The 25,732-nt window shown below is 44.2% G+C and overlaps 2 protein-coding genes across 3 annotated transcripts; both read right to left on the bottom strand.

The window, feature by feature from the left end:
• Positions 1-5,082: 5,082 nt before the first annotated feature.
• LOC144586022 (zona pellucida sperm-binding protein 1-like) lies at positions 5,083-19,233 on the bottom strand. Of its 2 annotated transcripts, none has more exons than XM_078383567.1 (10): positions 17,762-19,231; positions 14,760-14,903; positions 11,669-11,853; positions 11,476-11,573; positions 10,540-10,667; positions 10,172-10,361; positions 9,933-10,083; positions 9,101-9,185; positions 7,751-7,870; positions 5,083-6,414 (listed from the first exon to the last, which is right to left on the bottom strand). In XM_078383567.1, exons 1-10 carry the CDS (start codon positions 18,687-18,689, stop codon positions 6,290-6,292), a joined length of 2,154 nt encoding a protein of 717 aa, XP_078239693.1. In that variant the 5' UTR covers positions 18,690-19,231; the 3' UTR covers positions 5,083-6,289. The 2 variants fall into 2 exon arrangements, with proteins under 2 accessions (XP_078239693.1, XP_078239694.1); XM_078383568.1 differs by having other exon boundaries at positions 6,251-6,414; positions 9,951-10,083; positions 17,762-19,233.
• A 574-nt stretch (positions 19,234-19,807) lies between these two features.
• On the bottom strand, positions 19,808-25,230 carry LOC144587241 (uncharacterized). The gene is made up of 4 exons (XM_078387215.1): positions 24,961-25,230; positions 23,317-23,435; positions 20,955-22,298; positions 19,808-19,882 (listed from the first exon to the last, which is right to left on the bottom strand). Exons 1-4 carry the CDS (start codon positions 25,145-25,147, stop codon positions 19,808-19,810), a joined length of 1,725 nt encoding a protein of 574 aa, XP_078243341.1. The 5' UTR covers positions 25,148-25,230.
• Positions 25,231-25,732: the final 502 nt, after the last annotated feature.

Raw genomic sequence — 25,732 nt, 5'->3', positions numbered from 1 at the left:
TCAGTTCCTAGATTTGATCGTAATGGAACAGTTAGTAACTGCGCTGGGGGGGGGTAATATGCATAGCTGGGTTCAATGTAACCATCCAAAGTACAGTATTTGGAAGAAGCAGTCCATCTAGTGGAGGACTTTTGTATTGCCGAAGAAAATAACAGGGATAACTCCGCCTTTGTTCAAGAACGAAACAGAGAGAGAAAATTGCAACTGGTGGTTTTACGGGAGTCTTACCGCGCAGGCCTGTAATGGGAAGTTTACCCTTGTTATGGACAGATTTTCCTGTAGACCTTAGTCACGTTGACCCTACAGAAGTTATTATTAAGAAATCTAAGAATCTTGTTGTAGTGTTCACCCTTATTATGTTAAGTAGTTATGAATATTCATGTTGCAGGCTAATGTTGCTGAGAGGTGGAGCTTAGAGATATATAAAAGAGGCGGAGTCAGAGAGTGAGTCAGTCTGAGTCTGAGAGGCAGAGAGAGAGAGTGGAGTGGAGAGAGTGATATTTGGGAGATCTGAGGTCTGAAAAGTGAAAAAGAATTGTACTGTAATAAGAAATAGAAGGTTGAGATTAATGATAATAGAAGTTACCTATGATTAATAATAACATTTGTAATCAATAAAAACATTTTATTTAAAAGACAGTGAAGTTTGGGCCTGCATCTTCATTCTTCCATAATTAATGTTGATTTAGTGATCAATGGTGGCAGTGGGTGAAAAGGAGTAGTAGTTTGCCTTTGTGTGCTCTGTGTTTGGGGAGTCAGGCAGGGGCACGAGGTGTGAATGCCACACTTGTTAATAAAGAGTTTATTAAAGAAATGTCTCCTCTGTCCTTTCCCGCCAAACCTGAGGAATTGTCAGATACTGTCAACGAACCCTATCACATCCCTTATACTACTTACGATTGCAGCTTTAATTGCTTTTGTATGGATTCTCCATCACTAATCATGACATAAATTGTACAGTACTCTGAACTTTTGCATTGTAAACTCAGTTTTTACCTTTCTTTTTAAGCTGTTGAGGACTCTCAGGATGTGGTACCTATTAAGAACAATCAGTTTGATTAGTGAGTTACATAGGTACACTGCACTCCTGCAGCACTTCAGACAGAAAGCATATCTCTTGGGACAAATATTGACTGGCCAGAAGCTTCTGGTGATCTGGCCAGAAGCTAAGTGTAATTCACTTATTTTCAAAGATGAGCTATGTTCTGCTTTTTCACTGAACTTGAGAGGTTGATGATGTGACTGAGACCTTGGAACAGTTAGTTTATGCTCTCAGTTTATTGTAGTAATTGTAGCATTTTGTATTGCTATATTTTATATTGTTGATAGTGTGATAAGCCAGAGCTGATGACATTTTACATTTATAGAATTCCTTTATATTACCTAATCCCTAACTATGAAAAGAGCTTGGAGGAACATGACAACAGCAGCAACTACTTAGAAATCATTTCCACAGCCAGAGGGGATTGAAGTGGGTATGGATTTCTAATTCCTAAATAGGACTTAGCCTTTTAAGAATGCCAGCAATTATGCACTTATGTTTACATGGTGTTAACATAGAAATTTGGTTGCCATCCAAAGTTGGAAACTAATATGGTGTTTGTGACTGTGAGCTTGATTAATTCTGTAAGGCTCAAAGCTCCTAGTGCCATTTTGGTTGGCTTTTGGAAGCCATTAATTCATACAAATGCCAATTAAATCTGAAGCAATCAGACAGGACGCTTGCAATTCTCCTGGCCACAATGGCAAGAAAGGATAGCCCATTGCAGTAGTCCTGTTATGAAGTCACTTAAGCATGAGAGGCTTGCTGCAGTCTCCTAAAAATATTACAGATCTAGGCGGCCGAGGGCTATTATCCTGTTCTAAATGACAAAGAGTTCCCTTCAGTCTCCTGGAGAATGTATTGAGAAGAACATTGAAAGTGTGGTGCAAAGGAGAGTCAAAGGAGAGTCACCATTCAAAGGAGAGTCACCATGCTAAAACTACACATGCCCAGAGTACTGCACAACATTCAAGTAGTAGATCATATTGCTAAGTAAACAAGTGCTGAAACAGCAGAGTGTTGAAGAGCTAAACAACTCAGTTACTGAGTCAATAACAGAGCTGTACCAACCTTTTTCTTTTCGCTAGTCTTTTTTTTTGCCAGCATCTGTTATTTGATGCAGCTGCCTCTCTCTTCCTTAAAAAGATTCAGCCCTGATGGAAAGGAATGGTTTTATATAGAAATCCCTCCAGCCCTTTAACCTCTACCTTATTAAACAACAAGATTTAGGATGGACAATTGAAGGAGACTTACATACAGCTTCAATGTGGACTGCAAAATTCTTTTGGGAAGGAGTAGTAACTGCGTACTGCACTTATCAAAATCATATTTATGTCACCCAGTATCATACTGGCCAATGGGCCAAACCATCAAGAAATGATACATTGTTGTTGTTTAGTCATTAATTCATGTCCAACTCTTCATGACCCCATGGACCAGAGCACGCCAGGCCCTCCTGTCTTCCACTGCCTCCCAGAGTTGGGTCAAATTCATGTTGGTAGCTTCGCAGACACTATCCAACCATCTCGTCCTCTGTCGTCCCCTTCTCCTCTTGCCTTTACTCTTTCCCAACATCAGGGTCTTTTCCAGGGAGTTTTCTCTTCTCATGAGACAGCCAAAGTATTGGAACCTCAGCTTCAGGATCTGTCCTTCCAGTGAACACACAATGATACATAGGGTGCACAATAATTCTTCAATAATCTCTCTCTGCTGCAAAAAATTTTTTTAGCAGTTTACTATTTCTCATGAGCGAACCATCCAGGAATGGGTTTTTTTGTTAACGAGCAGAAGTTGTGAAACCAGTAAGTAACTTTGCACCTGGAACACTGAAGCAGCAGTTTGAAATCACTGAGGGGTCATTTCAAAAGTGCAAAATTCAAGCAGAAAAGAGTATGTGTGATCCACATAGTTCCACTCTTTGGTTGTTTTTTCATCTTCTGGGGTTTTAAATATCTCTCTTCCTCTCCAACCCACTTGCCTATTCCTTTATGTTCTTATTCTGCCCCTTTCTAAGGGCTAAAGAAGAAACATGTTCAAAATATCTTTCTCTTACATATACACTGACACCAAAGAGTTTTGTCTAGAAAGGGAAGGACCGAGACTTACAGCATCACCATCTTGATTCCTGCTTTTCCCCTTTATGCAACGTACTTTATGTGTCATCCAGGCCTGGGTTTCTGGCATAGTAGGACAGCTGCCCTTTCCCTAACTTTTTTAGAGGATAAGGACAGAACTGCAGTGCTTCGTAAACCAGGAATTCAACAGGTGCAGTTGCTTTCAACCTGGTGGTGGAAAGCAGTACTTGCTAATTTCTGCATGTCACTTTAAAAAGAGCCTTGATGAGAAAAACTGCAAGAATCAATGCTTACTGTGTGTGACATGTGAGTTCATTTATAGCTTGATATTTATTGGTCCAACATATGAGTGCTTTGATTATTACACATAGGCAAAGATGGGTGATACCTTTTATTGGACCACTATAAAAATCATAGATTGCAAGCTTTCATGGGTAAACCCTGCCTCTTTGTGCTCAACACAACTCCTTTATGAATGGTGAAAAAGAATTGTAGACCAAAGTCTAAATATTGATGCTGCAAGCTTGAGAGCATTATGTTTAGAATGTTCGTTCTTGTAAATAAGTTAAACTCAGAGGTTTTCTCTATTTGAAAAGGGTCATTTCAGTCTGTTAACCCCTTCTCCAAGCTTGTATTCCTTCCAAATAATAATAAAGTATCTGGGACTAACCCTTCTCTTTCAAGATAAGCAGGTTTAGTTTTCTCAATGTATTTGATTGGTTTTAAATTGGCAGACAGGGCGCCTGTGTCTGCATGGGTGGCGGTGATGTAAAAGTGTTTTCCTTTTAAAAACTCGTAACTTGAAAACCATTTGCCCAAAGATCCCCCTATTTCTCAGAGAACAAGAACAGACTGTCTGCTGCACCTGTGCCACATTTGGTAGTGATCTGAGGTCCAGTTTCAAAAAGTTATAATTTTTGTTGGCATCCCTTTTTTTACAGTTGCATTATGGGATGCTGAACTGCTCCATTGCACAATATCTATTGCTACACTCTTGTGCACTTCAGTCTTATTTCATCTGGTTTGGAGGGACCTTTCTGGGGTGGCTGTCAATTAACCAAAAGGTAACCAATCATTCCTTCTCTGCCTGATTTTGATGAGAGCTATGCCCCGCCCCACTCTTTTCACTCAATAATCAGTTACTGTTAGAGTCAGGTATATAGTCAGTACAGGTGTACCTCAGTTTATGAAATTAATGCATCCTCCGGGATGTTATGTCACGCGGAAATTTCGTAAACCAAAATGTGGATTGCACTAGGAACGGGGGTGGTGCTAGACACCTCCAGGCGCAATGCATCCTGGGGAAACCCTTTCGTACAGCAGAAAAAAACAAAAACCAGGGCATTATTTTCCGTGGATGTTGTTTCGTAAACTGAGGTACCACTGCATATGTAGGCAGCAGTTAGAATGTAGTCTGCAGAAGTCTGCTGGAAACAGGCTATGAGTCTGTGGAGCCCTCTTCATGTCACCAGTCATTTGTTGTACAGTATTTTTTGATCTTCTCAGAATTATGAGTAAATGGAACTTTTTATTCTTTCTCTCACCAATATTTCAGTTATTGACAATATAAGTGCCAGTTGATGAGAACCAAAAAAGGGGTGGCCTATTCTGGGGAAACCTGAAGCTAAATTCTGCTCTGTCTCTGCACCATCTGCTGTGCAGCTAAACGTGTTTAGCCAAAATTCACCACTGCCATGACTTTCATGGCTACAGTTATTTAACATGTATGCCAAATAAAATATTAATCTTTAAAGTATCACAAGACTCTCGTTTTCTGCTGCAATAAACTAATATGGATATCTGGCTCCAAGAATTTTAATGGTTCATCCTCTGTCAGCCCTCACACTATGGATAGGCTACAGATCTATTCAAAAACTGCACACTAGACATGAAAGAAGAATAACATGTTAATCCCATCATCCTCAGAAAATACAAAAGGATCTGTCCAGACCAGCAATATAGCCATTTATTTTGGATGAGAAACAAAGCAAGTTTCAAAACTGAAAACTTGAGTTTGAACCTCCCGAACTCCTATGTAATTTCTTTTTTTAAAAAAAGATACAGGTGGATGAAATACATGTATGCATGCAATAGCTGGCATAATGGAGGAGAGGATCAGGGGAGAGGATGGAAAGGCTGGGTTTGGGAGAACACCTATGTAGGAGGCTGAATCCTTCGCATTACAATCCACCTAGCTGTATGGGCAGGATAAGGCAAGCTTCCATTCAGTAAAATGCATGAGAGGAATTAATTGTGTCGCTGCAATGGTGCAGTTCTGCAATCTCTCCATAAATGCAACAAAATGCAAAAGGGGTGCATACCAAGAAGTTGTCTACTGGAAGCCTTCCGCTCTGTAATATCCAGCCTTTATTTGTGCAGCTGCAGTTGTCCAGGTCTCTGTATTGGTATACTTTAAAACTCCTTGTTGAGAAAACGCTTGACCTCATGGTCAGGTCTTGAGAAGTCGTTCCTGAACAACAACGCCCTCATACTCCTAGTAGAAAGCAACCTTGGAGAGCTAGGGTAGCAGGAGTTTGAGCAGGCCTGTTTTTAGCAAGAGCGGGTGGCTGCTTGGCCCACCTGGTGACATCTCCATCTAAATGCCAGCCTCCCACCAACAATTCCATTCACATCCCTTACGAGGCGTGGTTCCAAACTTGCATCTTCCAATCCAAGGCAGTGTGCATCATCCTGATTTTACTGAGGTTTCTCCACTGGTCAATTTCATAATAGAAAAAGTATTCAGAATACTTCTCTGTGTTACATCTGCTCCACTTGTTGCTTTGGTTTGTTTCCTTTTCTCTTCCTGCAGCAGAACGGAGACCCTGGGGATAATTCTATTCTTGAAACATTTACCAAATTAGAGAGAAAACTGTTCCTTTCCACACTTATATATATACGTATATGTTCATTTTAGCAAAAGAGATGCTGGAAAACCCAATCAGTGTTCGGCCATGATGAAACAGGTAGAAAAACACAGACTGTGTTACCAGAGATAAACCCCTTGTATTTAATTACTGGAGGCTGTCTGAATAGAACCAATGTATATGGGAGATCCCTTAAACTTGTTTTGTTGTGTAGTCAAGGAAGCAACTGGTATACGGACGGTGTCAAGAGGCCTTGTGGAAACCACTGAGTTTATCGCTTTATTTATACATTTTCTCCAACAGTATTAGAGCTTTGTTGTCCTGCTTTTCTTCTTTTTCCAGAGCACAAGCACACCAACGAACATGATAATACCCACCAAGGGTAGCACCACTAAAAGCGCCAAGGTCAGGTCTTCACTGGAGGTCACACCTGTGCATGAAAGGAGAGGGACAAAGAGACTTGTCACTGCAGTTCACAAAGCAACCACCACGCCAAGCTTGATCTCCCTTCCCAAGGAATCTCGGAATTCACTTTGCTAGGCATCCTGCAGATATCCTGTAAGGGACCAAAGCAGGTGTAGCCACTGTGTAAGATGAGCCTGTATTGTTAAGCCTGACAATATGGTGTTCATCTTTGATATGGGAAGGTTCACTCACCATTCATCTTTGGAAACCTTTTCCAAGAGGAAATACTCGGGATAGAGGCTTGGATTTGAGAAAAATTTAACTAGCCTCAACCCAGGTTTGTATGCCATATGATATGGCAGTATGAGATAAAGCGTGGTGCACAGTCTCATTGCTCAGGCCATCCATATAGAATAATAATAATGATACAGTAAGGTCAATATTCCAAAGATACCAGCATTGAGGCAGTTCATCTTAGAGGGCCCATTTAGGGTTATTTTGAGACAGCAGCAGTTATTTATTTATTTATTTATTTATTTATTTATTTATTTATTTATTTATTTATTTATTTATTTATTTATTTATTTAATATGCCGCCCACTCTACCCAGAGGTCTCTGGGCGGCTTACAACAATTAAAATTCAATACAATAAGAGATAAAATGATTTAAATACAATTAAAATACAATTAAAATACAATAAAAATTGCCATCAGGACCCCCAGTTGATGTTATTTCAATTAAAAGCCTTCTGGAACAGGAAGGTTTTGACCTGGCGCCGAAATGTCATCAACGTCGGCGCCAGACGAATTTCAGTCGGGAGGGCATTCCATAGTCTGGGGGCAGCAGCTGAGAAGGCCCTTTGTCTACAAGCCATCCCTCTAACCTTCTTGAGGGATGGCTCTTTCAAAAGGGCCCCCTGACTAGATCTTAACTGCCGGGTAGGCTCATTATGTCCTTCCTTTCTCCCAGTAATGAGGACCCTCCCCCCCAAGGCAGTTCTCGGCCTAACTAAAATACAGATAGAAGTTTAAACTCAGCGAGTTGTCATATGAAACTGACTGGCTCATATTAGAACCGTCAAAGTCAAATTTAGTAACAGTTTCAAAAGAATTTCAAATACTTATCTGAGGAAAAGATATGCAAAGCAGAGCACCCTCAGTGAAGAGTTGTTTCTTCAGAAGACTGCTTGAATAGAAAATGTCTTTTGCCTGGCTTCTGAAACTGTCTTGAATCTTACCAAAGTTTGTAAGTGACTGATTTAATTATTTACCAGAGTCAAGGTCACCATACTAAGGAAGTATCAGACACAGCAGTTTTATTTCTATCTGGCCCCTTTCCTTGTTATAAAAAAATCACTTACCTTTCTCCCATTTGACTTGTTTCTCATTAGACTGCCTGTCTTGAAAGATTAGAGCTCCCGGGGTGCTTACTAGGTCCAAGGAATCGGTTTTGTTTCTTGTCTCTAAAAATCGGCGGCCTCCTGTGAAATAAATCAATAGCAGAAGTCAGGTATGGTGTCTAAATTGGTCACACAAACGTGAGGGCGGGCGATACAGTGGTGCCCTGCAAGACAGTGTTAATTCGTTCCGCAAAAATAGCTGTTTTGTGAAAACATTGTCTTGCGAAATGCGGTTCCCCATTGGAATGCATTGAAATCTGTTTAATGTGTTCCAATGGAGAAAAATCATCATCATTTTGCAAAAATCGCCCATAGAGAAACCATTTTGTGAAGCACGGATCAGATGTCAAAAATCGCTGTCTTGCGAAAAACAGTCCCGAAAAAAACCCATTTTGCGAGTCGCGGACTCAGCTGTCAAAATCATCGTCTTGCGAAAGACGGTCCCGGGGAAAAAAAAGTCTTGCGAAGCACGGACCGAAACATCATCCAACGAAAATCGCCCATGGGAAACACCGTTTTGCAAAGTGCTATAACAATCACAAAAATATCATCTAGCGAATAAACCATTTTGCGAGATAATTGTCTAGTGGGACACCACTGTACGTTTATTAGACCATTAAAAATCACAGGTACCCAGTGGGCCACTGTGTGTGCCATGCATGGCATGGGGAAGGGGAAGAGAAACATAGAATTACCCATCATATTGTCAAGCAAAACAACAGCCCTAGAGACCCATTTATATTTATATTTCCAGGAACTAGAGGCGTTGTGAAAAGAGGTATCTTTCTACCCCAGCTTGGTTAAGGCCTCATACGAGGAACCAGGCAGTTGCACTGAGTTGTAAGATAGTTCTCTGGAGAGCCCTTTCGGGAAAGGGCATTGTGGCTGGACATATCTACCAGATACTAACTTCTTAAGCTTGTAAATATTTATTTATTTATTTATTTATTTATTTATTTATTTATTTATTTATTTATTTATTTATTTATTTATTTATTTATGAATTTATTTATTTATTTATAATGAATTATGCTGTCGAACAATGTGTTTGAGAGGCACTTTTGCAAAGGAAATATAGCTTCTCCATACTTATATTGGAGATTGGCCTCTCTCTCTCTCTCTCTAATTCCTCAGGTCCTGGGCTGTACGCTTTATCCATGCTTTCTAAGTTATCACTAAATTATTTAGTTACGTTTACTAGTAACAGGCGATAAGAGCCACTTGGATGTGTAGTAGGCATCAGAGGATACTTGCATAGATTTTAAAAGCCCTTTAACAGAATGATAGTGACTCAAAGCCATTCCTACTTACTTGTCAGCACTGGCATTTGACAGGTAGCCCTGCAAGGTTCCTGTGGTGAGGGGTGGCAGACAGACACACTGCAGAAGAGGTACACCTGGGGAGGAGATTACCTTACATTAGGCAAGCTGCCTTAGCAAAGGACCAAACCCACCTTAGCCTGACAAGATTACTTTTACTGGAATACTCACAGCTCACTGGATTATTTTCAAAGTAGAGTAAGTGTCTTCAGTCAAGGCACAGTTACAAGTGTGTATTCATGAATGCCTTATTAAAAAGCCTATGTCCAGTAGTCTTTCCTTATTCCAGCAGTCAGAAATCATTACATAAGGGATAGAGAATGCTGCTGGACTACAAATCCCTTCAATACGTATCATTGGCTTACAAGTAAAAAGGGCTGACAGATGCAGTCCAAGCGTAGCTGGAGGGCTGCACATTCCCTACCTGTTGCCAGGGGTTAGATCTGTATTCTACCCACTGTGCACAGCTACCAGGAGGTGGTATACATTACACTGGATACATTATATTCACTTTAGCAGGATCTGCAAAAGTGATCTATATAGATGAGACCACAGTGAGACCCATTTTGGCCTATGATACGCAACAAGAAAAACAAGGTCTGAGCCTTCTAGTGAGGTACTTTCTCCTCTGCCATACAGCTTAAATATTTATTAAGGACAAGGTCTTTCCTATAAACCATCAATGCTTTTCCAAGGAAAATAGCTATTAGATTTCTCATATGTCATTTGGCAGCACAGAATACTGTATCAGTCCTTACCAAATACCATAGGTGGCAATTTTATTGCTCTAGCTTGAATGCCGTAAATTTCAATTATACATTTACCAGTCCATCAAGCACCACCTGGGGTGTAGCATCCACAAATGTGAATGTAGAAATGATGAAGCGTTGATAGTGGGTAGGAAAAGGCAGCTCAGAAGTAGCAGGGCCCATGGGCACCAGCTGGGTTTGGTAGTTATCTCCTTCAAAGGGGCACCTGGGAACAAGAGATGCTGTCAATTCAAGAAAAGAACAGAAGCCATCACTCCCAAACAGACAAGGGGCTTCCCTGTCGCTTAACTCACCCGTCCACAAGGATTGGCCACTGCAACTGCTCAAGGGGGTTTGTGTTTGGAGTAGCCCAGCACTCATGCAGGACCAGAACGAGTGATGGGTCCATTCTCTGCAGGAGCTGAACCTCCACATACACAGGATCCCTCAGCAACTTCACCACTGGATAATCAGTATCCGAATAATAGGATCTGTAACTGGAGTCTGGTGGCGAGAAGCAAAGCAGAAGCATCAGGCAGCATATGGTTCTTCAGAGAAGAGCTTGGAAAAGTGCTGCTTTCTGAGGCAACACCCAAAGCATCCCCAGCTAGCATTTCTAAAGTGAGCTCTACTTCCCAGGCACACAGCACTCTTGGCGCCAGAACATTGGGAGCACACGTACCTGTAGCAATCCGCAGCTCTAAGCGGAGAGGCCCCACCCGCAAAACTGGAGCTATGGTGGGAAGCGAGAAGACTTCGACCTGAACTGGCAGGAAGTCAGTGGCATTGTAAATGCAGCGGGCATTGAGGCTGTGTATGAAAGAGAGGAGAAAAGAGATGTCCCAGAATATCGCTATAGTCGTTCTCTGTATTTGCAGTAGGACAGTAGTATTTTATTGTGCGGCCACTGACCCAACAAGTATTTGTGCATCTGGTGTGGTCAAGATGACCCTTCTGCTTCTCTGGACAGCTAAGCAGGCTTTTGGTGTTTTTTTTTTCAATAACTCGGTGCTGACCTTTTATGGCCCATTTCAAAACAGTCTGGACGTCATGCATTATTGCAATCCAACTGGTTTTAAGTGTTCATCCAAACGGCAATTTAAGAGTGGACAACTCTTCCTCTACTCCTTTTTAAAAATATATATTCATAGCTTGAGATCCTGCACTAATGCATTTCTGCACACCAAAACCAGATGACAACCAAAAGCAGCAACCCTCTGCTGTGCAGGAGTGGGAAACCTATGCTGCTGGAGATTATGTTGTTCTCTGCACACTCCTCCCACAATCCCACTTTGATATTTTTATTATGCACTACAACCCACACCAGCCTCATTTGGAGGTCCAAAGCCTGGAATGGTGGGAGCTATTGCCCTCCAGATGTTAGACTACAGTCTCCATCACCCCCAGCCATTGGTTGTATGGACCAAGTTTGATGGGATTTAGAGACCTACAAATCTATAAGGAACTAATGTCATTGCTGCTGCTATAGCAAGATAGTAGAGTGGGGATCATGTTTATTAGGAAAGACTAACAAGACCAAGTGCCTTTGTTAAGGGCAAGCTGGTCAGTTCCCAGAGCTAGACAACCACCACCAAATACATAGCAAAGCACGACTCACATGAAGGTACTGTCTCGTGTAATAGAGCCATCCGGTCCACTTAAGATATCAATGCCAGAAACCAGCTGGTTTTCATATACCAGTCTGCCACCAGTCACCTAGAAAAATTAGCACACCTTTCTTGTTATCCAGCCAACTGGTCATCTGGAAGGAACATCCAGGTGAAGCCGCACCTTCCTAAGCTGTACCTCACCTGGACTGTTGTGCCACACTGTGTGAGGGGGAAGCGGAAGACCAAGAAAGATTCTGTTTTCCTGACTGGGTCACATCCAGCCTGGGCATAGGAGAGTTTCACGCTGTCCAAGATGATAGGGTAATCCAGCATATCTCTGGAGACAACCACAATGAAGTGGCCATCCCTAAGGCATTGAACAGTGACTGCAAAGTACAAACAGAATGCAAACACGTCAAGCTGAAGTATGCCATGAATTTGGGAAGCCATAACTGCTGCATAGCTCAGCAGTACAAGTATCTGGCTGTGGAGCCAGAGGTTGGGAGTTTGATTCCCTATTGTGACTCCTTGACAGGGACAGGCCTTGGTGATCACAGAGTCCCTTCCCGCTCTGCAGTTCTAAGATTATACAGTATTTCTAATATTTCAGCTTCTGCAGAGGACAAAGACAGCCAAGGGATTTTGTTTGTTTGTTGTAAATTAAAAGTAAGTACTTTCTGTTCCTTCAAACTTAATTCCATCAAATCAGGAAAGGAAAATTAACTGTCATAAATCTTAGAGGGCCATTTCTCCATTCTCCCACTGGTTACACCTGTTCAAAAGCATCATATATATGGATAGGGAAGATATGGATCTGTCTCTCTCTCTCACTCACTCACACACACACAAACTCTTCCCAAAGAAAAATAATATGTTACATTTTCTGGAAGAATTTAAGAGCTGTCGTGAATCTTTTAAATAGGTTGCAAAGTCCTCCTGCACCATATACCACTTTAAAAACAATTCTTTAAGACCAGAAGCAAATTTCTGGCAACTTCCATCTGTCCTCTGCTGTCCTCTGAAGATGCCGGCCACAGAGACTGGCAAAACGTTAGGAAGAACAACCTTCAGAACACGGCCAAAGAGCCCGAAAAACTCACAACAACCACAACTTCCATCTTTGTTATTTTTAGGTTTTGGTGTCCATGTAGCTTAGGGAGCAGAAAACTGGACCCAGATCTGACACAGTGGTAAGCCCTGAGAGAAGCAATAGTTTATTCAAATGAAGGTTCTCAGAATGGACCCTTAATATTACTTTAATTATATTACATCCATATCTTCTAGTGGTTGCACAACATAGAAGCCATCGTGAACCAGCCCAATGCTTTACCATGGCTATCTACACCTTTCTGGATCACTGCCAAGGGCTATTGTTGGTTTGTCTAGCATTAGAGTTCAATTTCCAGCATGTGTGATCTCCAGTACTGAACCAAAGCAACACTAGTGTTTTGGGACAGTTGGGTGGAAGGTCAATGCAGAGGTATGCCACTTCTCAATTAAGTTTAAAAATAAAATAAAATCCAGTGTTCCCCTGCTCCCCACAGAGGAGGAGGCAGGAGGTGACATGGGAGCATGGAGGCAGAAAGGGCTAAACAGGGTCATTTTGAGTTGCGGTGTGGCCTGTTGTCCTAAAACCACCCCATGCTTTCATATGAAAGCAAGGGTCACTCTAAGGGGCATACTACACATCGAAACAACCCTATTTAGTCTGATCCAGCCTGGGATTACGTGACTGTTTAGTCACACCTTGAATTAGACTTTGCTTAAAGACTGCTGAGGTCTACTTTCCAAGCTGTCCATAGTAGGAAAAAAAAATGGAGCCACAGGAAAGAATGTGGAGAAATGCAAGAAAATAAAGTATTTGTTCAAAGCAGAGTAAGAGCCGCTAATTTCATACAAAAATTATTAGTATTTAAGGTAACACAGATTCTGTTTTTGCAGGAATGTGTTTCTCATATAAAAATATTAAAAATCAATTGTTTTCCATAGCTTTTTGGAAGTTGAGCGGTACCCGAAGAAAAGGAGGAATTTGGAGAGAGCAACAAAAGGAGATAGGTAAGACTGTACTGAGCTGCTTGCTATGCATCTTAGATTTTGCAAAGCTATTTCAAACAATGATAAAAGAAATGATAAAGCACTGTTCACTGGAAGAACAGATCCTGAAGCTGAGGCTCCAATACTTTGGCCATCTCATGAGAAGAGAAGACTCCCTGGAAAAGACCCTGATGTTGGGAAAGAGTGAAGGCAAGAGGAGAAGGGGACAACAAAAAACGAGATGGTTGGACAGTGTCATCGAAGCGACCAACATGGATTTGACACAACCCCGGGAAGCCGTGGAAGATAGGAGGGCCTGGCGTGCTCTGGTTCAGGGGGTCACGAAGAGTTGGACACGACTGAACAACAATAAAGCACTCTTGGAAGGACTAACTCTACATTCACTTGACTTTGGATCATGGTACAGTTTTTAAACAATTTACTATCTCAAATTACTCATGTCACCTCTTAGTGGGATTCTGTAGACATATTAATATAGCATTTTCATGCCAACGGGAATGTTTTTGTATGTTTTCATTCCACATTTTCACGTGGATGTTTTCAGTATCATGGAAACTATGATTAGGAAAGTGGTCAGCTACAGTTAAGTCAGAATGCTGCCAGTTTACTTGCTTAGTATGGTCAAAACGTTCCATATCCTGTTAAAAATTGATCATAACAATGATTGGATGCAGCACGACACATGACAAGTCATCTAAAATCTCTTAGCACTAGAGAGGGAAGTTCACAGCAGGTTGTACCTGTTTGAATTTACAGAAACTTGAAAACTGCTTCATATTCTGGATAGAAAGAACTGGAGCTTCCTTTTAAAAAACCTTCCTATTTGGGAAAAATTGAAATTAATAGATTCATCGCTCAGGTGCAGAGCTTTGAGTGCTAAGCTGCTAGATGTCTGAGTCTGAAGCTCTGTACTCAGTCTTTATTGATGTTGGATTAGAGAGCTGTCCCCTTTTTTTCCCCTGACAGGCTGCTCATCTTTAACAGCTGTATAGAAGTCGGAATGAGAATGGCCCTGCTGCTAAGAATGGCCATGCCGATCCGATTTAGGAAAGGGTGTGTGTGAATTTCTAGTTCACTTTTGAGTTTGCTGAAATTTTCAAGTTTCTTCCAAGACTGAAAAAAATGTGAGATTTGAGGAAACCGAATGCAGGACAAAGTAAAACTGACAGATTTCCACACTGCTTCTATGGAACTGAAATATTACACTTGAATAGTCTAAAGTGAATACTACATTTACCTGTGTTGCCATAGTAACATGGAATGGCTCTGTCCCTGTCATTGTAACAGCATCCAGTTTGGTGGCAAGCAGCTGGTCCTTGTGCATCTCCACAAGGAATCTTTCCAGAGGAAACACGACACTGCTCCAGTGTTGGAGGAGAACCTAGGAGGCAAGGAAGTCAGTCCAGCAGTCCCAGAGACAGGCAGAGTAAACTGTTATAGTAACTGTTTCTTAGGAGGCCATTGATGAATTCTACAGCTTCATATTTAGAAGTCTAATGCTTATTCTGTAGGACAAATGAACTAGATGTTTTAGCTGTCGTTAGACCTGCTTTTCTCCTACTGATATGATTACCTGCGACTGTGATAAAATGGCCCCAAAATTAATATCCAATAGGCATTATGATTCACATAACCACACCTGCATGAACCTGCCGAATGAAAACTTACATGCACTCAACACCATGATATATTCAGTTCTGGATATTTTCTACATTGAAGAGGCTGAAATTGACCATTTCTATGAAGACTTACAACATCTTCTAGAACTGACACCAAAGAAAGATTTTTCTTCTCATTCTAGGGGACTGGAATGCTAAAGTAGGGAGTCAAGAGGTAAAAGGAACAACAGGAAAGTTTGGGCTTGGAGTTCAAAACGAAGCAGGGCAAAGGCTAATAGAGTTTTGTCAAGAGAACAAGCTGGTCATCACAAACACTCTTTTCCAAAAACACAAGAGGTGACTCTACACATGGACATCACCAGAGGGGCAATACCGAAATCAGATTGATTATATTCTCTGCAGCCAAAGATGGAGAAGCTCTATACAGTCAGCAAAAACAAGACCTGGAGCTGATTGTGGCTCTGATCATCAGCTTTTTATAACAAAACTCAAGCTTAAACTGAAAAAAGTAGGAAAAACCACTGGGCTAGTCAGGTATAATCTAAACCAAATCCCTTATGAATATACAGTGGAAGCAAAGAAGGGATTTAAGGAATTAGATTTGATGGAGGGAATACCTGAAGAACTATGGATGGAGGCCTGTAACATTGTACAGGAGGCAGCAACAAAAAACATCCCAAAGAAAAGGAAATGCAAGAAAGCAAAGTGGCGGCCCAACGAGGCCTTACAAATAACAGAGAAGAGAAAGGAAACAAAACGCAAGGGAGATAGGGAAAGTTACAGAAAATTGAATGCAGACTTCCAAAGAATAGCAAGGAAAGACAAGAAGAGGGCCTTCTTAAATGAACAGTGCAAAGAAATAAGAGGAAAATAATAGAAAGGGAAAAACCAGAGATCTGTTCAAGAAAATTGGAGATGTTAAAGGAATATTTTGTGCAAAGATGGACATGACAAAGGACAAAAATGGCAGGGACCTAAAAGAAGCAGAAGACATCAAGAAGAGGTGGAAAGAATACACAGAGGAATTATACTAGAAAGATTTGGATGTCCCAGACAACCCAGATAGTGTGGTTGCTGACCTTGAGCCAGAAATCCTGGAGAGGAAAGTCAAATGGGCCTTAGAAAGCACGGCTAACAACAAGGCCAGTGGAGGTGATGGCATTCCAGTTGAACTATTTAAAATCTTAAAAGATGACATTGTTAAGGTGCTACACTCAATATGCCAGCAAGTATGGAAAACTCAGCAGTGCCCAGAGGATTGAAAAAGATCGGTGTACATCCCAATCCCAAAGAATGGCAGTGCCAAAGAATGCTCCAACTACCGTACAATTGCACTCATTTCACACGCCAGCAAGGTTATGCTCAAAATCTTACAAGGTAGGCTTCAGCAGTATGCGGACCAAGAACTCCTAGAATTACAAGCTGGATTTTGAAGGGGCAGAGGAACTACAGACCAAATTGCTAACTTATGCTGGATTATTGAGAAAGCCAGAGCATTCCAGAAAAACATCTACTTCCGCTTCAAAGCCTTTGACTGTGTGGACCACAGCAAATGGTGGCAAGTTCTTATAGAAATGGGAGTGCCTGACCGCCTTATCTATGTCCTGAGAAACCTATATGTGGGACAGGAAGACAGTCAGAACTGGATATGGAACAACGGATTGGTTCAAAATGGGAAAGGAGTACGACAAGGCTGTATATTGTCCCCCGGCTTATTTAACATATGCAGAATACATCATGCGAAAGGCTGGACTGGAGGAATCCCAATCCAGAATTAAGACTGCCGGAAGAAATATCAACAACCTCAGATATGCAGATGATACCACTCTGATGGCGGAAAGTGAGGAGGAATTAAAGAATCTCTTAATGAGGGTGAAAGATGAGAGCACCAAAAATGGTTTGAAAACATCAAAAAAACTAAGATCGTGGCCACTGGTCCTATCACATCCTGGCAAATAGAAGGGGAAGATAAAGAGGCAGTGACAGATTTTACTTTCTTGGCCTCCCTCATCACTGCAGATAGTGGCAGCAGCCACAAAATTAAAAGACGCCTGCATCTTGGAAGGAAAGCAATGACAAACCTCGACAGCATCTTAAAAAGCAGAGACATCACCTTTCCGAAAAGGTCTGCCTAGTCAAAGCTATGGCTTTTCCAGTAGTGCTGTATGGAAGTGAGAGCTGGATCATAAAGAAGGCTAACCACTGGAGAATTGATGCTTTTGAATTGTGGTGCTGGAGGAGACTCTTAAGAGTCCCCTGGACTGCAAGGCGATCAAACCTATCCGTTCTGAAGGAAATCAACCTTGAGTGCTCACTGGAAGGACAGATCCTGAAGACTCCCTCGAAAAGACACAAAAGTGTGAAGGCAAGAGGAGAAGGGGACAACAGAGGATGAGATGGTTGGACAGTGTCACCAAAGTTACCAACATGAATGTAGCCAAACTCCGGGAGGCAGTGGAAGACAAGAGGGGCCACAAAGAGTTGGATACAACTTAATGACTAAACAAGAACAACATTTCTTACATCACCTCCTAAATGTATACAGAAGAACTCAACCTACACTTCATGAAAAATTACCCCATCTTTCAACATATGTTAAAAGTAAAAAAAGATCACATACCCATGCTATGTTGCTGCTGCTGGGACACTATGCCAGGCTGGGGTAGCTGTGGGAATACTAGACCAGGTGGCTGAGGCAGTGGGTATATTTGACCAGGCTGTGGCTCCACTATGCCAGGCCATTGAGGCTGTGGGAATACTAGACCAGGCTGTTGTGGCTGCATTTGACCAGGCTGCGGTTGTACTACACCAGGCTGAGGAAGCTGTGGCCGTATTTGACCAGGCTGTGGTTGTACTACACCAGGCTGAGGAAGCTGTGGTCGTAGTTGACCAGGCTGGGGCTGTACTACACCAGGCCGAGGAACCTGTGGTTGTAGTTGACCAGGCTGTGGCTGTACTACACCAGGCTGAGGAAGCTGTGGCCGCATTTGACCAGGCTGTGGTTGTACTACACCAGGTTGAGGAAGCTGTGGTCGTAGTTGACCAGGCTGTGGCTGTACTACACCAGGCCGAGGAACCTGTGGTCGTAGTTGACCAGGCTGTGGCTGTACTACACCAGGCTGAGGAAGCTGTGGCCGCATTTGACCAGGCTGTGGTTGTACTACACCAGGCTGAGGAAGCTGTGGTCGTAGTTGACCAGGCTGTGGCTGTACTACACCAGGCTGAGGAAGCTGTGGCCGTATTTGACCAGGCTGTGGATGTACTACACCAGGCTGAGGAAGCTGTGGTCGTAGTTGACCAGGCTGGGGCTGTACTACACCAGGCCGAGGAACCTGTGGTTGTAGTTGACCAGGCTGTGGCTGTACTACACCAGGCTGAGGAAGCTGTGGCCGCATTTGACCAGGCTGTGGTTGTACTACACCAGGTTGAGGAAGCTGTGGTCGTAGTTGACCAGGCTGTGGCTGTACTACACCAGGCCGAGGAACCTGTGGTCGTAGTTGACCAGGCTGTGGCTGTACTACACCAGGCTGAGGAAGCTGTGGCCGCATTTGACCAGGCTGTGGTTGTACTACACCAGGCTGAGGAAGCTGTGGTCGTAGTTGACCAGGCTGTGGCTGTACTACACCAGGCTGAGGAAGCTGTGGCCGCAGTTGACCAGGCTGCGGTTGTACTACAGCAGGCTGAGGAAGCTGTGGTTGTAGTTGACCAGGCTGTGGCTGTACTACACCAGGCTGAGGAAGCTGTGGTCGTAGTTGACCAGGCTGTGGCTGTACTACACCAGGCTGAGGAAGCTGTGGTCGTAGTTGACCAGGCTGTGGCTGTACTACACCAGGCCGAGGAACCTGTGGTTGTAGTTGACCAGGCTGTGGTTGTACTACACCAGGCTGAGGAAGCTGTGGCCGCAGTTGACCAGGCTGTGGTTGTACTACACCAGGCTGAGGAAGCTGTGGCCGTAGTTGACTAGGCTCTGGCTGTACTACACCAGGCCGAGGAACCTGTGGTTGTAGTTGACCAGGCTGTGGCTGTACTACACCAGGCTGAGGAAGCTGTGGCTGCAGTTGACCAGGCTGCGGTTGTACTACAGCAGGCTGTGGAAGCTGTGGCCGCATTTGACCAGGCTGTGGTTGTACTATACCAGGCTGAGGAAGCTGTGGCCGCATTTGACCAGGCTGCGGTTGTACTACAGCAGGCTGAGGAAGCTGTGGCCGCATTTGACCAGGCTGTGGTTGTATTACACCAGGCTGAGGAAGCTGTGGCCGCATTAGACCAGGCTGTGGTTGTACTACACCAGGCTGAGGAAGCTGTGGCCGCATTTGACCAGGCTGTGGTTGTATTACACCAGGCTGAGGAAGCTGTGGCCGCATTTGACCAGGCTGTGGTTGTACTACACCAGGCTGAGGAAGCTGTGGCCGCAGTTGACCAGGCTGTGGTTGTACTACACCAGGCTGAGGAAGCTGTGGCCGCATTTGACCAGGCTGTGGTTGTACTACACCAGGCTGAGGAAGCTGTGGCCGCATTTGACCAGGCTGTGGATGTACTACACCAGGCTGAGGAAGCTGTGGCTGCATTTGACCAGGCTGTGGCTGTACTACACCAGGCTGAGGAAGCTGTGGTCGCATTTGGCCAGGCTGTGGTTGTACTACACCAGGCTGAGGAAGCAGTGGCCTCATTTGACCAGGCTGTGGTTGTACTTCACCAGGCTGAGGAAGCAGTGGCCGCATTTGACCAGGCTGTGGTTGTACTACACCAGGCTGAGGAAGCTGTGGCCGCATGTGACCAGGCTGTGGTTGTACTACACCAGGCTGAGGAAGCTGTGGCCGCATGTGACCAGGCTGTGGTTGTACTACACCAGGCTGAGGAAGCAGTGGCGTCATTTGACCAGGCTGTGGTTGTACTACACCAGGCTGAGGAAGCTGTGGCCTCATTTGACCAGGCTGTGGTTTTACTTCACCAGGCTGAGGAAGCTGTGGCCGCATTTCACCAGGCTGTGGCTGTACTACACCAGGCTGAGGAAGCTGTGGCCGCATTTGACCAGGCTGTGGTTGTACTACACCAGGCTGAGGAAGCTGTGGCCGCATTTGACCAGGCTGTGGTTGTACTACACCAGGCTGAGGAAGCTGTGGCCGCATTTGACCAGGCTGTGGATGTACTACACCAGGCTGAGGAAGCTGTGGCCGCATGTGACCAGGCTGTGGTTGTACTACACCAGGCTGAGGAAGCTGTGGCCGCATGTGACCAGGCTGTGGTTGTACTACACCAGGCTGAGGAAGCAGTGGCGTCAATTGACCAGGCTGTGGTTGTACTACACCAGGCTGAGGAAGCTGTGGCCTCATTTGACCAGGCTGTGGTTGTACTACACCAGGCTGAGGAAGCTGTGGCCGCATTTGACCAGGCTGTGGTTGTACTACACCAGGCTGAGGAAGCTGTGGCCGCATTTGACCAGGCTGTGGTTGTACTACACCAGGCTGAGGAAGCTGTGGCCGCATTTGACCAGGCTGTGGTTGTACTACACCAGGCTGAGGAAGCTGTGGCCGCATTTGACCAGGCTGTGGATGTACTACACCAGGCTGAGGAAGCTGTGGCCGCATTTGACCAGGCTGTGGCTGTACTACACCAGGCTGAGGAAGCTGTGGTCGCATTTGGCCAGGCTGTGGTTGTACTACACCAGGCTGAGGAAGCTGTGGCCTCATTTGACCAGGCTGTGGTTGTACTTCACCAGGCTGAGGAAGCTGTGGCCGCATTTGACCAGGCTGTGGTTGTACTACACCAGGCTGAGGAAGCTGTGGCCGCATGTGACCAGGCTGTGGTTGTACTACACCAGGCTGAGGAAGCAGTGGTCGCATGTGACCAGGCTGTGGTTGTACTACACCAGGCTGAGGAAGCAGTGGCGTCATTTGACCAGGCTGTGGCTGTACTACACCAGGCTGAGGAAGCTGTGGCCTCATTTGACCAGGCTGTGGTTGTACTTCACCAGGCTGAGGAAGCTGTGGCCGCATTTGACCAGGCTGTGGTTGTACTACACCAGGCTGAGGAAGCTGTGGCCGCATTTGACCAGGCTGTGGTTGTACTACACCAGGCTGAGGAAGCAGTGGCCGCATTTGACCAGGCTGTGGTTGTACTACACCAGGCTGAGGAAGCTGTGGCCGCATTTGACCAGGCTGTGGTTGTACTACACCAGGCTGAGGAAGCAGTGGCCGCATTTGACCAGGCTGTGGTTGTACTACACCAGGCTGAGGAAGCTGTGGCCGCATTTGACCAGGCTGTGGTTGTACTACACCAGGCTGAGGAAGCTGTGGCCGCATTTGACCAGGCTGTGGTTGTACTACACCAGGCTGAGGAAGCTGTGGCCGCATTTGACCAGGCTGTGGTTGTACTACACCAGGCTGAGGAAGCTGTGGCCGCATTTGACCAGGCTGTGGTTGTACTACACCAGGCTGAGGAAGCTGTGGCCGCATTTGACCAGGCTGTGGTTGTACTACACCAGGCTGAGGAAGCTGTGGCCGCATGTGACCAGGCTGTGGTTGGACTACACCAGGCTGAGGACGTTGTGGCTGCATTTGACCAGGCTGTGGTTGTACTACACCAGGCTGAGGAAGCAGTGGCCGCATTTGACCAGGCTGTAGTTGTATTACACCAGGCTGAGGAAGCTGTGGACGCAGTACGCCAGGCTGTGGTTGTAGTACACCAGGCTGAGGAAGCTGTGGACGCAGTAGGCCAGGCTGTTGTGGCTGAGGTGCTGGACGTATTTGACCAGGCTGTGGTTGGAGCACCTCTGGTTGTTCTATGCCAGACCCAGGAGTCAGTGGCAGCATGTATATTAGACCTTGCTGAGACGGCAAGGCCACTGGTGTCTCTGGCCATAGCATACCAGGCTGGGGCATGGGCACTGGCTGGGGAGCCTGAGGCAATGGGCCTATTAGTCCCGGCTGTTGCGGTTGTGGTTGGGGCACCTGTGGCTGCACTATGCCAGGGTGGGGCAACTGTAGGCCATAGCGAGGAGGTTGTGTTCTAGGCCGGTGTCCTGTACGCCTGTTGTTCTCTGGTACAGGTACATATTCTTGTGGCTTGGGGCAAACCATATCGATGTCATGGGAAGCAGCAATTATTCTGTTTCTTTTTATTTCTTCCAAACGAACCTTCAGATGATTTCTGCCATCCTACAAAGAATTGAACCAGATGGTGGTGGTGCAGTTATAAGCTTCTATTATAGATACAGTTATGACAGAATTATGACTCAGAACATAGCTTTCATAAAGTCAGTATTTCTAATAGGGTGTCATTATAACCTCTCAGACATCTTACTAATCTAGTTTTACTAGTCACTATTTTTGGGGAGGGGACAAATATGGAGATTATGGACTAAAAGAATAGAATGCATTGCTATGTACCAGACAAGAAGGATCCTCCTTACCCAGCTTCTTCCAGGCAAGTTCCCTCCCCCCCCCCCCAAATATTGTTGGACTGCATTGCTTCCACATCCTCTAACCAGTGAGGCCAATGGTTCAGAATGGTGGGAAATTGTAACCTAACACATTTGCAAGGCTCCTTTGTTGGGCAAGGTTGCCCAAGAACATCATCTGAAAGTTCATACTGGAAGCTGGCCAGAGAAGCCCTCTTTCCCTATCTGAGGGCTTCTCTTCTAATGACAGGCCAAGTTCCTGTTGTTTGGAGTCCCCATCTACATTAGCACAGGAAGTAGCCCTTCCACTACTCATGGCTGTGCACTCTTCGAGCCCCTATGCGTCATGTTTCACAGTTCTGTTCCTGGTATCATTAAAACAGAGCCTGGAAACACACCTGTTTATGCCTTCCATATATCCTATATGAAGGGTAAGCAGCATATAGCCCCTATGGACTCAGATGTGACCATCAACACTTCTGCCCCCAGAACGTCCACCAAAAATTTTTAAAAACAAAAAAAATTACTCTTGTGCCCCTAAGTAGCACAGAGAAAATTCTGCCATGTTTTGAAAGGTCCTCAGCACCCCTGCGGCCCCCAAAGAGGTTTTAATTACGGTATTTTCATTTTAGGGTGGAGTCTCCTTTATGCACATTTGAAAGGAGGTTGTATTGTTCTTCAGAACTCTTTGGAGGAAGGGCCCAGTGGAAATGGTTATGAAAATCACAATATTGAGAAATGCAGAACATATTTTATAGTCCTGCCCCAATACTCACTTTCTTCAGTATGTGGCAGCCATTATAACCAGCAGAGAAAGCAACAGATCCATCATTAGATGTGATCCAGTGACGACAGATGGAGCAATTTGAAACTTCAAAAGCTGTCCCAAATTCATCTGTTGATGAGAGTTTAATGCATCAGGACCTAGTACTTGCGAAGTATTACTTGGAAAACACAGTAAGTAACACCAGTAGGAATTCCTAAAGTTCTTCAGATCAGGTGCTGGAGAAGTTTTTTTGGGGGGTGGGTTACAACTCTCAGAATTTACCTGCCAGAATTAACCACGGGCAACACTAGCTAGGATTATTAATGCTGTTGTTTAAAAAATGACTTTTCCAAAGTTCTCTTCAGATTTTAGTGGCTTAGAGGCTCACATCTAAACAGGTGCTTTTAGCATCAGTCCAAAGATAAGGCTAAAAGCAGATTCCAACATCTCCAACAGTTTTTCCTACATCTGCATTCTCTTATTATGTTACAGTCACAACAAACTAGACATGCAGCCTGATCTTAAAATATATCCATGTTTTATTTGGAAATAGATTCTTCCAGAATCAAAGGTAGCATGCACAGCACCACACACCAGGCTGTTACACCAAATTAACACTTGTTTTGAGACCAAAAAGCTTTTTTTATAAAGCCATGGTACAGGTTTTCAGTGTTGAGTTCCTATCCTTACCAGCCCCACCCCCACACCTTTGCAATTTTAATAGTAGCAACATAGGTACTAATTTGGAATGGTTCCATGTTCTCTCTGGGTTTACAGCTTGCATATATCCTGTCTTACTTAAATCTATTACTCTAATGTTTTTTAATCTCTCTAGAGAAAACCACAGGGTCCTTCCAAGTGTTAAAGCCTATAAAAGGGCAACTAACAAGGGTAACAGTTTATAGCTCCACCACCAAGATGAAAGGAGGGCACTAAGAACTCCTTCCTGAAGCAAAGCAGCTCTAAACATAGCCAAGCAAGAGTTGAAGATGGTACTACACAGGGACTTAATACCCCCAAAAAACCAAGAATAGCTTGAGTTTGTTATACTTGATCTCAGTACATAAGTAGCCCAAGACATTTTGTTAGCTCAGGTAGAATAACAAACACCATTTCCCCACCTTTCAGTCAAAGGGCATCATATCCTAAACCCAATCAAATTAACTTTGGCAAATGAAGCAGAAAAATCCAACAAACATCTCCCTCCTGCCCAAGGATCAGAAAAAATACTCTTTGGACTACAATGCCCAGGATTTCTTATTTGTGTGAGTAAAAGCACAAGAACAAGTGAGTAACTGTATTTTGCTACCCTTTCATGACACCCAAAACCTACTTCCTGAGGCAGCCACCTCATTTGCCTAATAAGGCTGGTGCTGCTTCATATTTAGCCACCCCAACAGTCACCCCCCCTTCATGTTTGCTCAAACAGGAGACTGGAGGGAAATAACAAACAAACAAAATTACCTTACAGGATGTTTAATAGAGAAAGAGCTATTATGTCACTGCATAATAAAAGCTTTCCAGAGCCTTATCTTTCTGCTTTTACTAAAAAGTTAAAAAAATAAAAATGGTTTTGTGACAGGCCTGATTTCCAGAAACAGCCCAATTTATCCTTCTTATGGCATCAGTGAGGATGGAAGAAAGTTTTCCTTACCCACAACTTTAAACCGGACATCTTGGTCCTGGTGAGGATACACAAGCAGCTGCATGCTGTGTTCTCCACAGTTATACTGATACTGCAGGGATAAGGGGCCAGATCTCCAGAAATCATCCTGCCCATAGCAGAAGCTCAGAAGCACCAAGATCACTAAACCCACCAAACCTCTAGAGCCCAACTCCATAATTACAGCAAATAAAGCATAAGCAGCCACCCCCCCAGCTGCATAAGACCAGGACTATACCGAAAGGAGAGATTTATAGAGTTAGTGGAAGGAGTGAGTTGCTGTTACAGAGTACTGAGTGAGGAGAGCCTGCACCTGGGGATCTGCAGGACAGTAATGAGGGATCGGGTCAAAAGTACAAATCTCAGCTCAAAGAGAAAAGTACCTGCCACCATTTATTCCAATGGGCATCTCTCTCCAACGCTTTATTCCCCCCTCCCCTTTTTAAATTTTTTTTGCTATGAGCTCACATAGTTTGTGTGAGCTCATAGCAGGATGTTTGTGGGTTTCTTGCATCATGTGTCAAAATACAGATTTGGGTGCTATGCATTGGACTTAAGGGGTGCAGTCTCGAGACCATAAGCAGCATTGCCTCAGGAGAATGGCCAGGCAGAAAAGGTGGGCAAGGCTCCTCTACCTTTAATAGTTGTGCAGCAGAGTGAATTTCAACAGAGGTAGCTTGCATGACAAGCAACACCTGCTGAAATTCTTATTTTTATTAAACAGGCAGGTCCCTTGTCCTCTTTTCCACTTGCCACCCTATGC

This window comes from Pogona vitticeps, chromosome 1 (genome assembly GCF_051106095.1).
Source record: "Pogona vitticeps strain Pit_001003342236 chromosome 1, PviZW2.1, whole genome shotgun sequence".
In the NCBI taxonomy this organism is placed as follows: Eukaryota; Metazoa; Chordata; class Lepidosauria; order Squamata; family Agamidae; genus Pogona; species Pogona vitticeps.
This window is presented reverse-complemented; position numbering and strand designations above follow the sequence as displayed.

What these genes read in the sequence shown, in the direction of transcription:
- LOC144587241 (XM_078387215.1), bottom strand. Translation starts at nt 25,147, where the DNA reads ATGGAGTTGGGCTCTAGAGGTTTGGTGGGTTTAGTGATCTTGGTGCTT. An exon ending in GCTGCCACATACTGAAGAAA is followed by an intron (nt 22,299 to 23,316) that starts GTGAGTATTGGG and finishes AATTCTTTGTAG; the next exon opens with GATGGCAGAAATCATCTGAA. An exon ending in TGCTTCCTCAGCCTGGTGTA is followed by an intron (nt 19,883 to 20,954) that starts GTACAACCACAG and finishes AGCCTGGTGTAG; the next exon opens with TACAACCACAGCCTGGTCAA.
- LOC144586022 (XM_078383567.1), bottom strand. Translation starts at nt 18,689, where the DNA reads ATGCGGCCACAGCTTCCTCAGCCTGGTGTAGTACAGCCACAGCCTGGT. An exon ending in TGGCCAATCCTTGTGGACGG is followed by an intron (nt 10,084 to 10,171) that starts GTGAGTTAAGCG and finishes TCTTGTTCCCAG; the next exon opens with GTGCCCCTTTGAAGGAGATA. An exon ending in TCAAATGCCAGTGCTGACAA is followed by an intron (nt 7,871 to 9,100) that starts GTAAGTAGGAAT and finishes TTTATTTCACAG; the next exon opens with GAGGCCGCCGATTTTTAGAG.